This window comes from Bos indicus, chromosome 2 (assembly GCF_029378745.1).
Source record: "Bos indicus isolate NIAB-ARS_2022 breed Sahiwal x Tharparkar chromosome 2, NIAB-ARS_B.indTharparkar_mat_pri_1.0, whole genome shotgun sequence".
In the NCBI taxonomy this organism is placed as follows: Eukaryota; Metazoa; Chordata; class Mammalia; order Artiodactyla; family Bovidae; genus Bos; species Bos indicus.
In genome coordinates this window covers 124,172,741-124,189,502 of record NC_091761.1, presented here as the reverse complement: position 1 = coordinate 124,189,502, position 16,762 = coordinate 124,172,741, and the positions used below count along the sequence as shown (strand labels likewise).

Here is a 16,762-nt window from a genome sequence, read left to right as displayed (position 1 = left end):
TATCTCTTATTGCAAGTGCCCCTTTAAAAGCATTAAAAAAAAAAATCACCAAGTTAGCATTGTCATACAACCAAGGGAAATACTGATATTATTAATTTTTCAAAATAGGGATAAGATTATAACTATTAATAATATAGTAAATGTATAAAGACATATGTTCTGTTTTTTAGAGCTTTTTCCCAAGGCATTTAAAGCCATTCTTTGCTAAGACATAAACTTGCCATATTTTGTTAGAGAGAAGTATGTGGAAAGAAAGCACTCGCAATTAACTGATTTTATCAGGATTGGAGTCTACATTTTTTAGTTTGCATGTTGTAGACCTTTTGGGGGTGTTATTTAAATACATTTTGATCATTTAAGTGACTGTAATATTTATTGTTTACTTTAGTTCAGAACCAGGAGCTGGACTCTTCTGCTGGGTATCTTCCTTCTGTGCTTTAGCAAGATAACCTCGATTCCTGCTGGTTCTGTGGTCATTTGCAGTGCAAAGCGTTTCTTACTGGGTTTGCAAAGCAAGGGTAATGTGCTCTGTGGGCGTATGTGTGTCTGTGCACACCCCTCCCCCTCAATCCCACTGCCACCTTCTGCTCATTCCCTTTGCCTTATCAAAACCTGTTTTTTAAAATTGTATAAGTAAGTCTAACGAGTCCCCCAAGCCCCTTTTTTTCAGACATACAGAAAAGCTGATAAACGTTTAATGTATTAACTTTCCCTGAGACATTTGCATTTCACCAGGCCACACAGTCATTGCAAAGATGATGGTGACATTACAGATTTGATCATATCAGTAAGCATGATTTCTAAGGTCAGTTCTGACTCTCGGTTTACTTGATTGAACGGCAGAATAGAAGGAAGAAAATGGGAAAACCAATGATAGTTTAACAGATGTAGGAGATTTAGGGTTCCTTTGGGTGAAATGATTATAGAGACAGTATGCTGACTCTGAGCCTCTTTTTACAGAAAATTCAGTAATTTCTGGAAACAGAATCTGGGTAGTAACACAAAAAGATATACTTTAGGCTTAGAAACAGCAATAAATCTATGAAGCTTTAAAATAGTACTTTTTGTAACTGATCAGAAATATTCTTAAAACTATTAAAAACAGCCTATCCAGTGTTCTTCATGAGAATCTTGGCTCAGGAATACTTAAATATCTTCAGAGTGTATCAGTTTTAGTTATTATCTTCTGTCACAGTTTCTTTCTTCTAAGTTCTACCTGGTGATATCCTCTAAAATATAACGAGAACCTGACTCAGACCGTGCTAAGCTGCAAGGAAGACCGGCCTCAGTTAAACCCATGGTGTCGTTATTCGGTCACTAAGTAGTGTCCGACTCTTTGCGACCCCGTGGACTGCAGCACCCCAGGCTTCCCTGTCCTTCACTATCTCCTGGAGTTTTCTCAAATTCATGTCCGTTGAGTCAGTGATGCTATCTAACCATCTCATCCTCTGTCGCCCTCTTCTCCTGCCTTCAGTCTTTCCCAGCATGATGGTCTTTTCCAGTGAGTTGGCTCTTTGCATCAGGTGGCCAGAGTATTAGAGCTTCAGCTTCAGCATCAGTCCTTCCAGTGAATATTCAGGGTTGCTTTCCTTTACGATTAGTTAAATCCATAGGGTTGGCTAATTTGGATACTTAAGAAACACTCATATAGGGACTAGTTCTGGGTTGTGTTTCTTTGCAAAAAGGCATATTTTGAGAAATACAACGACAAATAATATCTAGTATTTGCTTAGCACTTCATTTTGAACACAGTACACAGTTAACCCTCACAATACCCATATCAGGTATATAGTGGTGTTCTGGCTTTCTATGATAAAACTGAGTCTCAGAGCAGTTCAAGGACTGCTCAAGAACAGGCAGTTTTTAAGTGAGAAAACTAGAGCTGCAACGCAGGTCTTTGATGTTTCAGTTCAATGGTATTCTGTTATGCCACAGCTATACCCTAAGTCACTTAGTCCCCAGGTAAAAATGTGATGAAAGTTACAGAAAGTAAATTAAGAAGGCTGGAATTTGTGAGACTCTAGTGACTTATAAAACTACATATTAAAAATGGTGCTTTAAGATCCCCAACCACTAATGAGTTGATTTATTAACCCTGGACTGCCCTTAACTTGCCTTAAATCCCTCAGGTTATTTCACAGAAAGTCTTAGAACCTGAAATAGGATCTTTCAGTCAGTAGGAACCAGCAGATGGGCATGAGAAATGAGGCCTTGGGACTTCCCTGGTGGTCCAGCAGTTAAGATGTTGCACTTCCATTGCAGAGGGCATGGGTTTGATCCGTGGTTGGGGAATTAAGATCATGCATGCCATGGTGCAGCCAAAATACAGAAGAAAAAAAGAAAAGAAGCCTTGCCTACTGTTGAGACAGAGAGTCTCACAGCTTTTTTTGGCCTTGGGGGTAATCTGGTTCTTGGCTTTAAAATCATTCAGAAGAAAATAGTTTGTTTGGAAGAAAATAGTTTGTTTGGAAGAAAATAGTTGTTTCATTTACACATTTATTGGAAATATTATTAACAGATAGATTAATAGTTCAAATTCCCAGTAATTAAATCAGACTTCAAGTACCAGTTCTGAGGCAAATCAGATTTGGGTCCAAACGCAAACAAACTAGAAACATGATGTCATCAAACCAAAAGACATTTTATAACGGTAATAATTATTTGTTCTTCATCAAAGAGTATTTCTGTTTTTTTGTGCTTAAGCCTCTAAGTATATTTATGTAAAAGTGAAACTCTTGCTGATTTGGAAGCGAGCGTTAGAGACTCTTTAAGATGGCACTGGTAAAGTGGATTAAGACAGGATAGTTATGCATTTAGTGACAGAATTTGTATTTTGGTCTGGCCAGACTAAGAAAATTATTTCACAGTCATCATTTATGTTTCCTGCTTCTCAATTTAATCAATTTGATAAAACAAAATGTCACCTTATCCTGCTAATTGCCCTTCTCTTAAAATTTGTCCTGTATGATTTCAGCAAGTGCAATATTTATTAATTTGTCTATAATGACTGCACATGCATGTGTATATTTGATGATACAATTTTCATTGGTATTCTAAAAATAGATCCTGGAAACCACTGAGTAGAATATGAAGGAGAAGCATTTTTCTGAAAACGTAAGCATACCTTGATTCCAAGGCTCTCTTTAGAAGTTAGCTTTGTAGCTGATGTGACTCTATTTTCTTCCTTCTTTTAACATTGTTCTGTTAGCTGTCTAATTCTGCTAATGGTGGACTCAATAACATTGTTGACTGGCTTATTTCAGTGTTTATGTCATGTTATAATACCTGAAAATGCACGCACACACACACACGACACCGTAATTAAGCTTACTCACCAGCTCTGTTAAAGTTTGCCTTCTCCCCAAGCTTTCATCATTGCCCCAACCACCACATAGCTCCGAGTTTATTATGCAGACATACTTAACTGCTGTTTGTATATATCATTGTTAATATCTTCATTCAGCTAAATCTAAGTACCCTGGAAATTGGATGACTTCCTTCTTTTATTTATCTCAAAATCTCCTAAAAGAGGATTCTCTTCTGAGGTGACAATTAAACAGCTATTTACTGAATTTGGCCAGTTCATTCTGATGTCTTGTACTTAATTTTAGTAAGAGAAGATTTCAACCTGAGGTATAGAGCACTCAGCCAAAACAAATAAAACCCACACACACAAAAGAAATATAAAGCATTCTGATGTGAAGTATGTGTTTATCCATAGTCAGTATCACTAATCTAGAGCTAATGTTCAGATCAGGTCTTGGGATACTTTAATATTTTATATTCCCAGTGCTTTTGTGACTTTGGCAAGTGAATGATCATTTTCCATGTGTCTTCAGATGTCTAATAAGACATTCTCAGAAAATCTGTGACAACTCACAGATACAGCCATATTTTTATTCATATGCCTGAGAATATCACTGCCATCTCTAAATCAGAAAACATTAAACAAAATGTAATTAAGCTACACTTTAAATATGAGCTATTTTTTCCACTCAAATAGATTAAGTCCATCACCATTGACTTTGACTTTCAAAACCCACTCAAAACACTAAATTACTAGTGTTTTATATTATATTCTCCATATAAAAGAATTTGTATACCATTACCAGTTGCTGACATTTCTTATTATTCTTTCCATTAACTACTTCTTCATTTAGGAAACCATTAAGGTTTATTTTTAACTGTTTTCAAAGGCTTGGAGGATATTAAGGATTTATTAGCACTTCCTTCATAGATTTTTTTACCAGACTCCTCAGGTTTTACAGATCATTTCATTATGAAACCAGTGTAAAAGCTTGCATAAGAAAAATCATTTAATAGCATTTTTATTATAGAGGTAATGCATATTCATTTTTAAAAGGTTGTGAAATACAGAAAAACACAAAGAAAGAAATTAAATTACTTGCAGTCCTACCTCTATTGATATTTTAGTATACCTTGAGGTCTTTTTCATGTGTATAATTACACATATTAGAAAGTATAATTCTTAAATGGATAAGAAATAAAACATAGTATATTATCAAGAGGAAGATTTAGTCTTTGAAGTTAGCATTTTTGCCTTCTTCCCTCATTCCAACAATCTAATCATGGTCCTGAAATCAAAATGTATCCCTGGAATCATGTGACAAGGTTGACAGTGAAAAAGCTGTTCTTCACTTGGTCCTCAACTGCCTACCCAGGGTTTTAATATATACGAAGATAAAGTGAGACAATAGCAGGTTCTTTTTTTTTTTTTTTTTAACAGAGAAAGGAACTATTTTCCCATTGCCAACTAAAGGTAAAATTGGACTTTACTAGGCAAGGAACAAGTGACAAAATGGAGAGAATTACTACATAGACCCTCCAGAAAAAAAAAAAAAAAACAGTATATGGCTCTTGCTTATGCAGCAAAATTTTAGAACGATTTCAGGATTTATCTTCACTGTGATGCTTATAGGATAAGAGAGTCTTGTCAGCATAACTGTACTTATTTCAATAAAATAGATAAATCCCTTCCTTCAAAAATAACCTAAAAAGGAAGACACTGGTTTGCATTTAATGAAATAACAGCGAAATACATATAAAACACCCATATCCCACTTTTAATAATATCTGTAATCCCTAAGTCAAGAGAGAGGTTATTTATAACTCATAAAAGCACATACATGCTCAGGGCTTGATGATCCTGTGACATAATCTGTTTGAGTAAGTCATTGTCAAGAGAAAGCCTTTAGGAGGAAAAAAAAAATTCCAAAAAAAAAAAATCAAGAGTTTTTTCTCCCCCAAAGAAAATACTGGTTTATCATACTTAGCAGGAACTACTGACTTCTTAAGTAAAACAGAGTTTTCAGTCAAACAATGTTCCTGCTCACTTAAATACTGGTCTAACATTTTTCCTTCTCATATTCTTGAAACCAACTAGACAACCTTGTGACATATCCTTCAGAAGATCTGTTTAAAGTTTCCAGGCCAGTTTGGTGTATGGGGCTGTGCAGAATCTTACATAATCCAATGGTCCATGCTGATGGTCATAGCCAAAGGCACAGCACTGTCAGTTAAAATTCTTTACTCATGTTAGATGCCAAATTGTGTGTGTCTTATGTCATAAGGATTTTATATCTTCTTTTTGCCCCAGTCACTTCTTCTGGCTTTCCAGCCATCTGCTTAAGTATGGTGTCAGCCACTAAGATCAGACTCCGCTGAGAGGACTTTGGGCAATTTTTGTACTTCCCAAAAGAAAAGTCAGGGTTATTGTATATTGTTTTGAATGTAATAGGATGTGTCCTTTGGGCCTACTAGAAATACTTTCTGTTGCCATGGGTAGAAATGGCCTTTGGAATCAGACACTGACCTTAGGGTTAGGTTAAACTCTAGTTCCATTAGTTCCCAGCTCTCGCCTGCTTACCCTCTCCATTTTTTCATCTATAAAATATAAATAGTGACTACCTCATAATGAGGTTGTGAAAAATGAAAAGAGAAAACTTGCTAGAGTACCTGGCACATGGTGAACATGCCATAACGTTAGTTTTCCTCTGATGTAGAACACTGAATGCTGGTCTGGTCAAGGGGGCCACTTTTTATGTTCTTTCTAAACGAGCCTTTTCAGTTTTTGAATAGCTTGAGGCAAAACAGTTCTCAGGGCTCCTGAATTTATCTAGTATAATTTCAGCAAGTTTTTACTGAACATCTATATGTGCCAGAAACTGTGCAAGAGAGATATAGAGCTAAGAACTACAGAAGTTTTTATCCCCCATGGAGCTCAGTCTGATGGAAAAGACAGATGACTAAACCAATGATGGCAGGGTACAGTGGGAATGAAAGTCGCGGTATCTAAACATACTTTAGGCATCCAGGAGAAAACTTCCAGAAGAACTAACATGAGCTGAGTAAGGACTTGCAGGCAGAAGGAACAATACAATATTGACAAAGGCACAGGGGCAAAAGAAAGCATGCTCTGTTCTAAGAATTGCAAATTGTCTTGAGTTAGTCGAGAGAAGGGTGTGTGTGGAGGTGTAGCAGAGTGAAGCTGGAGAGAGAGAGAAGAGTCATATTTTAAAGTATGTTCTGTGTGTTAGAAAAGGACCTGAATGTTAACCAAAAGTCGGTGAAGAGTCACTGAAGGACTTTAAGCTGAAAAATGGAATTTTCAGTGTTTCATTTTTAGAAATAAACACTTTCACAGCAGAATAAAGGATGTGTTCAGGAAAGGATTGAGATGAGAAAGGAAGAAGGAAAAGAAAATTTGTTTAGGGCATTAGCAGTAAGTTGGGTGAGGCATTATAAGAGCCTGAATGGAGACGTTAAGTGTGGGAATAGAAAAGAGCAGATAAGGGACACACTAAAGTGGACTGGATGAGTTTAGTTTGGGGCATATTGTATCCCATATGCCTGGGAGAGTGTCCAGTAAGTAGTTGGCTGTGTTGTCCCAGAGATCTCGACAGCGGAGCCAACTGGAGCGGCTGATTCGACCATATGTGAGAGTGCTCTAAGTAGTAATCCAACCCAACTGTTATCAGTTTTCCTTTATTTCCAATGACTAATACGTATTTGGTGATCAGTAAATATTTGTTGAATTGATATTACTGTGGCCACAGCTTTTACCCTTGGTCTCCTCAATTCCTGCTTTGGAAAAAAAATGATCAATCTATCTAATTTTACTCAGCAGTAGGCAACTTTGGGCCAGGTGGTGCTGGCCTCAGCAATGTTTGATTATCAGTTGGTCAGACTGGTATAAAATTGGCTTTTCCTTGATTATCTTAGGCATTTTCCTGGTTATTAATCAACCTTCTCAGTTGTGACAAAATTATCTGGAGAAGCCTCTCCATGTGACTGGGTTTGGATATGCTGTTCACAGCATTAGAGCTAGCATACAGCAATTTGAGAAAGCCAACTGTTTATTACCAGTGAATCTATTTTGGGCAGCTCCATAACAGCTTGTCTGACTCGAAAGAAATGGTGAGATAAGTGCCTTAGAAAGTAGTACAGAGTGTTAGAAACGTAACAACAAACTCATTCTGGTGTCCCCCAGGCCCTAGCCTATTATTGGTGCTCAGATAATGTTGATTGAATTAAGTGAATCTACATGGTAATTGAGAATTTACAGAGTGCTTTCCTATACTATTGTATTTGATCTTTCAGAACCCTGTGAGTCAAACCAAGTATTATTCTCACTTTAAATATGAGGAAATTCATATATGCTTAGCATGAATAGTTTATATATCTCTGATATACCTTCAGACAAAGACAGTTTCTCTTGTCATCTTTCAATCCCGTTTTTCATGTCCTACGTAATATTCATGATCAGTCAATGAAAGACCTACCTACTGTGAGTTCAACTTGTACCACTTTGAAATGCTCTTAAGTTAGACTGTTCTTAGAGGTAAAGTTGGCCTGGAGTTCTGAAGTGCAGTGCATCTTTTCTTCTCTTACTAGGCCGCTGGTTTATATTCATCACAGTGTAGACTGGTTTACAACTTAAGGAGCAGCAACGATTTTTTTTTTTTTTAATATAATACACATAGTGTGATTGCAGCACTAAAACGTGTAGGCTGGTCCAAGCATAAGTTGTCTATTCCAGGAACACCTTTTTAAAAGAGTGCTTTTCTGTTCATTTCCTATATGGCATGTAATATGGTAAACTGATTTTACCAAAATTTCAGGCCTACGTGGCTTATTTATAGCTCTCTGGTGAGCGCATGCCAGTTTTCCTAACATTTGGCTTCTGTTAGATTGTTCGTTTCTCACATGCTTCGTGTTCTTTTCCTGCTATGTGAGTTCCTACTCTTCTTCCAACCACAGCACTTTTCTTTAAACATTAGGAATAGGTCCACACACTGCGATGTTACCTTCTCTTCCACGTTCTCTTCAAAGTTCTTATTTTAGATCTGTTTATCCTTTGATGTGACACATGTAGCCCAAGAGGGAACTCTGTGTTTCCAGGATTTATTTCTCTCAGGAGTTGGAGACATTGTCATTCATCCATGGAGAAATACTTCTCAACTACTGATAAATCATGTTTATTCTGTTTAAAAGCATTGTCTCACTATTTCTGATATTATAGTTAATTCTTTGACCATGATTGGATTGTCTGTGCTGGATGTACTCACCTTCCATATCTCTGCCAACCAAAGTCTAGATTTCAGCTTCTCCATCATGGGCCAGCATGATGATACATATGGCTTGGAGATGTATGGAACATTTTTCAATCTGAGCAGACTCATCCAGCTATGTTTTATCGACTCATAAATTGCCCTGTGTCCTGTGCATAGTAATGAGTAAGGTATTTAGGAACAGTTTCCCCTCTGAGTATGAAGAGTATGTTTTACAGAGAAGTCCATAGTTAACACAAACTGTTCCTCTGCGAGGCACATCAGAATCATTTCTCAGATTAACCATGCTGTAGAACTATGACTAAAATGGGGTTGGAATTGTTTAAGCTGCTGACATGTTTAGTGAACAGCAAGTAATTCTTCCTTTTGACCACCTTCAGGAGCTAAGATTCCTGGTTTATATTAGTATTAATATTTTTGAGCCCTCTTAGAAATCATTGTTGATTCTCAGAGTTCACTGTGTTCCCCACCTACTCCTAATCTTCTCACTCTTGTGTGTGTTCATTCATTTGTAGAATATAAATGGCATTCGCACCGAGGAGGTGGCTGCCGTGACCACGGGGCCATCTACCAACCCTGACTCTGAATGGGAGGGCCCCAAGCGTTCAGTAATTCCTAGTAAGAGCCAAATGACCGCTTCACCGGAGTCTCCAAAAATCTTTGACTTTGGCTCCCTCCCTGTAAGCAGCAAGGAGACAGAAGAGAAGGAGCTGGGGGCAGCTGGCTCTCTTGATATTAAGGAAGAGCTGAGAGGTCCCAGTGGGGAGTGTGTAGGAGTGGAGGAACAGGCCAGTGCCTTACGGGCCTCAGTATCACCAGCTTCCTCCCAGCTGCAACTTGGTGAGAAAAAGGCAGAGAGTAGTGAGCAACGTGTTGCACCAGGAAAGCCACTTGGAAAGCAAAACGGATCATTTCTTGACTCTCGTGTGGGTAACCAATTCCCCACCCTCATTCGAAGTTTCCAGGTAGTAACTGATTCAGTGATGCAGATCTAACGACTCACTTTGGGAGAGGGCCAGAATCTATTCTGCGGAGGAGGTGGTGGTGGCAGTGGTGAGGATAGTTGCCTCTTGGCTCTTTTCAAAAATCACAGAGTAAAATTGCAGTTCTTGATTACTACAAGTAAATGTATTCAGAGTCATTAATACTACCCCCAAAACTCTTTTCCTCGATTGAGAACGGGCTTCGTAAAGAGGCGAATTTCTGAGACTTCTGTGATGAGGGGCCTTCAGTGTTCTGAGACCCTGCCCCCCAAACTCAAATACTCTTAATCAATTAAAAGGGGTAACTGACTTTTTAAATGAGGAGTCAGGCCCCAAATAATGGCTTATGTATTGCACCAAATAGTGCAGCCCACCACTCCCACTGACCGCACTCACGGGAGCTTCCATGATCATAGGCACTAATCTCCTATGCTAAGGTGGATGGCCACTTAACTTTACCACAATCATATGCTAGTTTCAGGGTGATTTATAGTCTTGGGGAAGGTGAGCTGATGGACAGGAAACCTTTGATATTTCGCTTAAGTTCATTCTCTGGAAATTCTGAGATTAATCACCAGGTGGTGGTAAAACTGATTATCTTCTCTCCACTTTTTCCAATATTGTTTTCTTTTCAGTAACTCCAAAGTGAATGTCTGACATTGATTTGAAAGAAGTTAATGAATTGCAGGGCAATGTGTTCCAATGCCAGTGCTATGTCATGTACCATTTGTACTAAGGGGAGGAAATGTGGCTGATTTCCTTAATTTTAATGGTACAGTCACAAGGACAAACAGAAGTGATTGCTCTTTGGCAAATAGTTTTATATTCAAATTCTGAAGGTCCATCTGAAGTGTTCTGTTTCACCACGCGTAACTGTCTGATACCATTGCTTTCCATTAAGCCTGCGAAAGTGAACAGTAGTGCTGTTCTTTAATGTCCTTGGTGATTCGACACCTTGTCAGGGCTACACTGGAATAGTGTCCAAGGCTTGGGCAGAGGTTGAGCTAGCCCTTTGCTTGATCAGAGCAATCACTTTGATCAGATCAATGTCAGAAGATTAGGTAGCCACAGCCTCCAGAGGACTCCGGTAACTCTCTTTCTTTACTGCCTCACAGCCTCCCCTGGTGAAGACTCAGACCGTCACGATCTCAGACACTGCCAATGCTGTGAAAAGTGAAATTCCAACCAAAGACGTCCCTATCGTCCACACGGAGACCAAGACCATCACGTACGAGGCTGCCCAGGTGGGACACGGTTCAATGTTTCAGAACCAGAGACTATCCAGTAAACATGATAAATCACCTCTCTACACAGGGTTTCTCATCACTTGCTGCAAATAATACTAGGCTTTTCTGGGGCAGTCCTTTTCAGAAGAGATCACTCATCTCAAGATGTCCCCAGATACTTTATTAAAAGCAAAATTATCTTGGATCTGATGGCTTATATCCACCGAGTTCAGTTAGGGAAGACAATCCAGTGTGATGGTTGAGAACATGGGCTTTGGGTCAAACAAACCTGAGCTCAGGTCCCAGCTTCTCCATATATTAACTTAAACAAGCGGTTGAGCATCTGGGAGCCCTGATGCCCCCGCTGCACCCCCCATACCCGCCTGCACCGTGGTAGTATCTACCTCATGATTCTGTTGTGAAACTTGTGTAAGATGGTACTTGAACACCACACCTGAAATGTAAGTAAGAGAAAGAAAGTGACGTTGCTCAGTCGTGTCCGACTCTGTGACCCTATGGACCCCATGGAGGACCAGGCTCCTCCAACCATGGGATTTTCCAGGCAAGAATACTGGAGTGGGGTGCCATTTCCTTCTCCAGGAGATTTTCCTGACCCAGGGGCTGAACCTGGGTCTCCCACATTGTAGGCAGACGCTTTACCGTCTGAGCCACCAGGGAAGTCTAAGTAAGGAAGTAAGAGCTAAAATATTTATAATCAATTTATTACAATTAAATTTAAAATCATATAAGAATTTAGTGCTTAAAATTTTGTTTACTTCCTACTTTTAGTAAAATTTCTCCTTCCTTGTTGATAATTTGAATGAACTCGTCTTGCTTAGGTTGAGTCATTTCCTTTTTCATTCACAGAAACCAAAAGTGCAAAAAACTTCTCCGTCTATAAACTGAACTGTTTATTCATTACTGCAGCAAGTATTTGAGCATTTATGTATTAGGCCAAAGCAATGTACAGGGTGGACACAGGCCCTTCTCTCTGAACTGACGTTCCAGTCTGGAGAGACAGGCAATAAAACCCAGATGTATATATTTCAGACAGTGATAAGTGCTTTAAAGGAACTAAAATAGGATCAAGAGTCAGACAATATGCGATAACATGAAGAGTTGCTATTCTGGGCCTGGAATAGTCAAGGAAATCCTCTCTGAAAAGGTGACATTTTAGCTGAAGCCTGCATGATGGGAAGGAGGCGGCCGTGTGGAGCTCTGGCTGGCTGGTTTCACACAAATCCTTTCGGTTAATCCTCACATCACCATAAGCTGGGTGATGACATCCACCTTTGGGCAGCAGTGTCACTTGCCAATTAAAAGCACATTCTTTGCAATTAGACAAGTGGAATGTATATCCCAGCTCAACCATGTACTAGCTGGATAACTTTAAACAAATCACTAATCTCTAAGCCTCTGTTTCCTGCCTGTAAAATGGGGATAGTCCTACCTACCACTGCAGGTTTTGGAGAAGGATGAAGTGAAGTGGCGTCTGGACAGCGCTTGGTGTGTTCATAGACATTCAGTTAACGTGGTGTGCTTCCGGCTTCTCCCTCTTGTGGTCTCAGCTGTGGAATTTGAGTTTGGTAAATAATGACTTGCTCCATGGCTTCAGGTTTTCTGGCAGTGGTGATAAAGTAGCCTCATTTAGGCAGTGGTTTTGGAAGATGGTTCCTAAAGCTGTGTGCTGAATCTATTAAAGGAGGGGCTGCCTGGAGACAGGGATACGGCTTCTGGCAGGTTTAGGGGGATGCTTGTGAAGAACTGAAGTGTAGCCTGAGGAAACGAGAAGAAAGAGCTATGTCAGGAGAGACAGAGACGGATGAACAGGACTTGGCAGTGGCGGGGACTGCAGAGGAAGGCAGAGGACGTCCCTTTAAGATTGAGCACAGTGAGCCAGGAGCGTTTTGAAAGAAGCACTTGCATATGGGAGGGAACTCTCTAAGCCGTCACTACCATGGAAACCATGGAAACAGCTGTCTGTCAATAGAGAGCAGGTTTGCAATTTATAGTACGTCCAATTAAGGTAATTATGTGCAACCATTAAAAAAAGCTTCTGATGGGAATAATCTATGTGATAAATTGGTAAATGAAGAAAATGCAGTACAATATGGTATAAATAATATGCTGTTTATGTGAGGGAAAAGGGTTGTATGTATAGGTATGGATACAAAGGCTTATATGTGAATATACTGTCTCTTGAGTGGGTGCTCAAAAACACAAAAACCCACCACTGGATGGCCTGGGATGAAGAGGCCTGGGACTTCAGTCCGTGGTCAGGAGTGGGAGGGACACTGACATTTCATCTCCATTTTGAATATTTTAAATTTTGTAATGTGCATATCAAAAAAATTTTTAATGGTTCAAAATAAATTACTTAAAAAACTGTTAGTGCCATTCTGCCCACAGAAGCCCATGTATGGTTTGAGTGTATCCCATACAAAAATTCATTTTAAAATATGCTAGCATGTAAGAGAAATACAGAGGCCCCATGATGTACAAGATAAAGCCTGTGGGCCCTGGAGTTAGAGAAACTTGGATCTTCTTTAAAAAAAAAATATATATATATATATATATATAGTCATTTATTTATTTAGCTGCGCTGGTCTTCATTGTGGCATGTGAGATCTTTAGCTGTGGCATGCAAACTTTTAGTTGTGGCCTGTGGGATCTAGTTTCCTGACCAGGGATGGAACCCAGGCTCCCTGTGCTGGGAGTACAGAGTCTTAGCCACTGGACCACCAGGGAAGTCCTCAAGAAACCTGGATCTTAATTCCAACACCTGCTAGCTTTGTGACCTTTAGCAAGTCAATCTCCAAGCCTTAGCTTTCTCTTCTGAGAAATACCTTTATAAGGTTATTGAGATAAAGATAATATTTTCCTGGTGCATAGTGGCTATTCCAGAATGGTAGCTATTATTATATTGTTATGTATCTTCCTTTATTTCACTTTAACCAGGCTTAAGACACTTTAACCAGCTACCAGCTACCTAGTAGCTCAGCTGGTAAAGAATCTGCCTGCAGTGTAGGAGACCCTGGTTTGATTCGTGGGTTGGGAAGATCCCCTGGAGGAGTGATAGGCTACCCACTCCAGTATTCTTGCCTGGAAAATTCCATCGCCAGAGGAACCTGGCAGGCTTTAGTTCACAGGGTGGCAAAGAGTTGGATGCAACTGAGTGAATTTCACTTGCATACATCTACCTTCATTTCACTTTAACCAGGCTTAAGACAAATTTATAGTTTGTCTTACTTCTTACTGACTAGGCAGTGAAGTATGGTGGGGAAGTGTTGACTTTGAAATTGGATTTACTGGATTTGAACCTGTTCATCACTTACTAGTATCCAGTCAAGTTACTAAATCACTTTGTGCCTCAGTTTCCTCATTTGTAAAATGGGGCTAATAATAGTTCTACCTCATAGGGTTGTTGCAAGGAATGAATAAGTTAATGTACATAAAATGTGCATTTCAGATTAAGTTGTCACTACCATAGAAACCACCCAAGTGCCCCTCAATAGGGAACGGGTTACATAAATTATATATAGTACATCAATTATGGTAATTCTTTGCAGTTATTTTTTTAAGCTTCTAATGGGAATATCTACATGATAAATTGGTAAATGAAAAAGCACAGTGCAAGATGGTATAAGTAATATGTAGAAAAAAGTGACTGGCACATGATAAGCACCAGATAATTATTTGCTATTGTTACTATTTACTATAATTATTTCTGCTCCTGTTTTTATTATCTTGCCAGACAAGTAAACCTGGGAACCTTATTTCAATTGGTCCATAATTCCTACACTTTGGGATATGGTGAGAGGAGGTGGGGAGCCAGAATAGGGTTTTTTACTTTTTTCATGTATACGTATGTATGTGTACTTGAGGTAATATTTACATGCAGCGATATGCACAGTGATAAGAGTTCGGTTTGATTGGTTTTGATAAATGTGTCTATGTGTGTAACCAAGACATTTTGGGGACACAGAACATTTCCATGACCCCTGAAAACTTCTTCATAGCCTTTTCCAGTCTTTGCCTATTCTTGAACTTCATATAAATGGAAGTATACAGTCATACCCTTTTCTGTCTAAAGATGCTTTTTCAGAGTCACGCACGTTATATGAATCCATAGTCCACTGTTTTGTATCGTTGAGTAGTATTCCGTTGTACAAATATACCACAATTTGTTTATCCTCTCATTTCTTGGTGGACAGTTGAGTTGATTCCAGTTTGGGGGAAATATAAATAAAGCTGCTTTAAACATTCACGTGCAAGTCTTTCTGTGGACACATGTTCTCACTTATCTTGGGTAAACACCTAAGAGGGGAACTGCTGTGTCATAGGATGAGGGAATGGTTAACTTTATAAGCAACTGTGAGAGCCACAGAACCCTTTTTGGAAACACCGGCAAGAAAAGAGGCCCCATGTGGGAAGAGCATAAGTCAGAAATCTTAACAGTGTCTCCTCCCTCTTCTACCTTCTCAAGACAGAAAAGGAGGAATAAGGGGGTGGGTGGAGGTAATAGATTCTCAGGTTTAGCAGAGGAGGAGCTCTTCAAGAAGATTTAGACCTCCTGGCACACAAATTCTTTTTTTTTTTTAATTAAAAATGTTATTGACCTTTGGCTGATTCATGTTGATGTTTGGCAGAAACCAACACAATTCTGTAAAGCAAGTAGCCTTCAATTAAAAAATAAATTAATTGAAATATAAATAAATTTAAAATAAAAAATATTGAAATATACTTGATTTACAGTATTGTGTTTCAGGTATACAGCAAAGTGATTCAGTTATATATATATGTGTGTGTGTGTGTGTATGTGTGTATATGTGTGTGTGTGTGTATATATATACATTCTTTAGATTCTTTTCCATTATTGGTTATTATAAAATATTGAATATAGTTCCCTGTTGGTTATAGATAACCAACAGTAAGTCCTTGTTGGTTATCTATTCTATATATAATAGTTTGTATTTTAATCCCAGACTCCTAATGTATCCCTCCCTGCTACACACCCTTTCCTCTTTGGTAATCATAAGCTTGCTTTTGCTGTGTCTATTATTTTTTTCTGTTATACAAATAAGTTCATTTGTATCATTTTTTTAAGATTCCACATAATATAAGCGATATCATATAATATTTGTCTTCTTCTGACTTCACTTAGTATGATAATCTCTAGGTTCATCCATGTTGCTGCAAATGGCAAAATTATTTCATTCTTTTTTATGGTTGAGTAATATCCATTGTGTATATATTGGGACACAAATTCTTAACAACTTACAACATACTTTTATTTTTCAAATCTCTTTTGATCTTCACAGCTACAGTAGAAGCAGAGCACAAGACTTCCTGTTGTAAAAGTGAGAAAAACTAAAACTCAGAAAAGTCAGAATGACTTGCCAAGATCCCATAGCCATCCACTGTCTGAGCTGGGACCCGAACCCCAGTCTTTAGACAAGATGTCTTTGCCCTCAGTCCTAGTTGAAACACTTACTAGTGTAGAACCTTGACAGTTTATTTAACTTCTCTGGACCTCAGTTTTCTTAACTTTCTATATAGTTAAGTTACAGAAAGTTAACTTTCTATATAGTGTAATAATAGAACCTACTTCAGATATCGATAGGTGTGATTGAGGTAACAGTTGCATTATATGCTTGGCATATAGCATGAGTGCAATAAATATTAGTTGAGTCTGAATCTAAGGTAGATCAGTGGGTCTGGGCTGAAGAAGGTGTTAGTGAACTAGTCAATAATATGGTAAGAGGTGGCTGGCATGAGTGAAAGACTTAGATGACACCATCAAGTTCCCTCTGTTTTATCCAGATTCCTACCTATCTGAGCCACCGTGGCTCAGAGGTTAAAGTGTCTGCCTGCAATGCGGGAGACCGGGGTTTGATCCCTGGGTCGGGAAGATCCCCTGGAGAAGGACATGGCAACCCACTCCAGTATTCTTGCCTGGAGA

General features: G+C 38.8%; 1 protein-coding gene across 16 annotated transcripts in view; it reads left to right on the top strand.

Annotated features, from left to right (window-relative positions):
• The window catches only part of EPB41 (erythrocyte membrane protein band 4.1), a 181,637-nt gene that overhangs the window by 155,348 nt on the left and 9,527 nt on the right, over positions 1-16,762 (top strand). For 10 of the 16 annotated variants that reach the window (XM_070775013.1, XM_070775036.1, XM_070774969.1 and 7 more), the window contains 2 exons: positions 9,107-9,556; positions 10,690-10,818. In XM_070775013.1, the coding sequence (XP_070631114.1) occupies positions 9,107-9,556; positions 10,690-10,818 (579 nt within the window). The remainder of the gene's footprint in view (positions 1-9,106; positions 9,557-10,689; positions 10,819-16,762) is intronic. The other 6 variants (XM_070775021.1, XM_070775018.1, XM_070775030.1 and 3 more) reach the window with 2 other exon arrangements.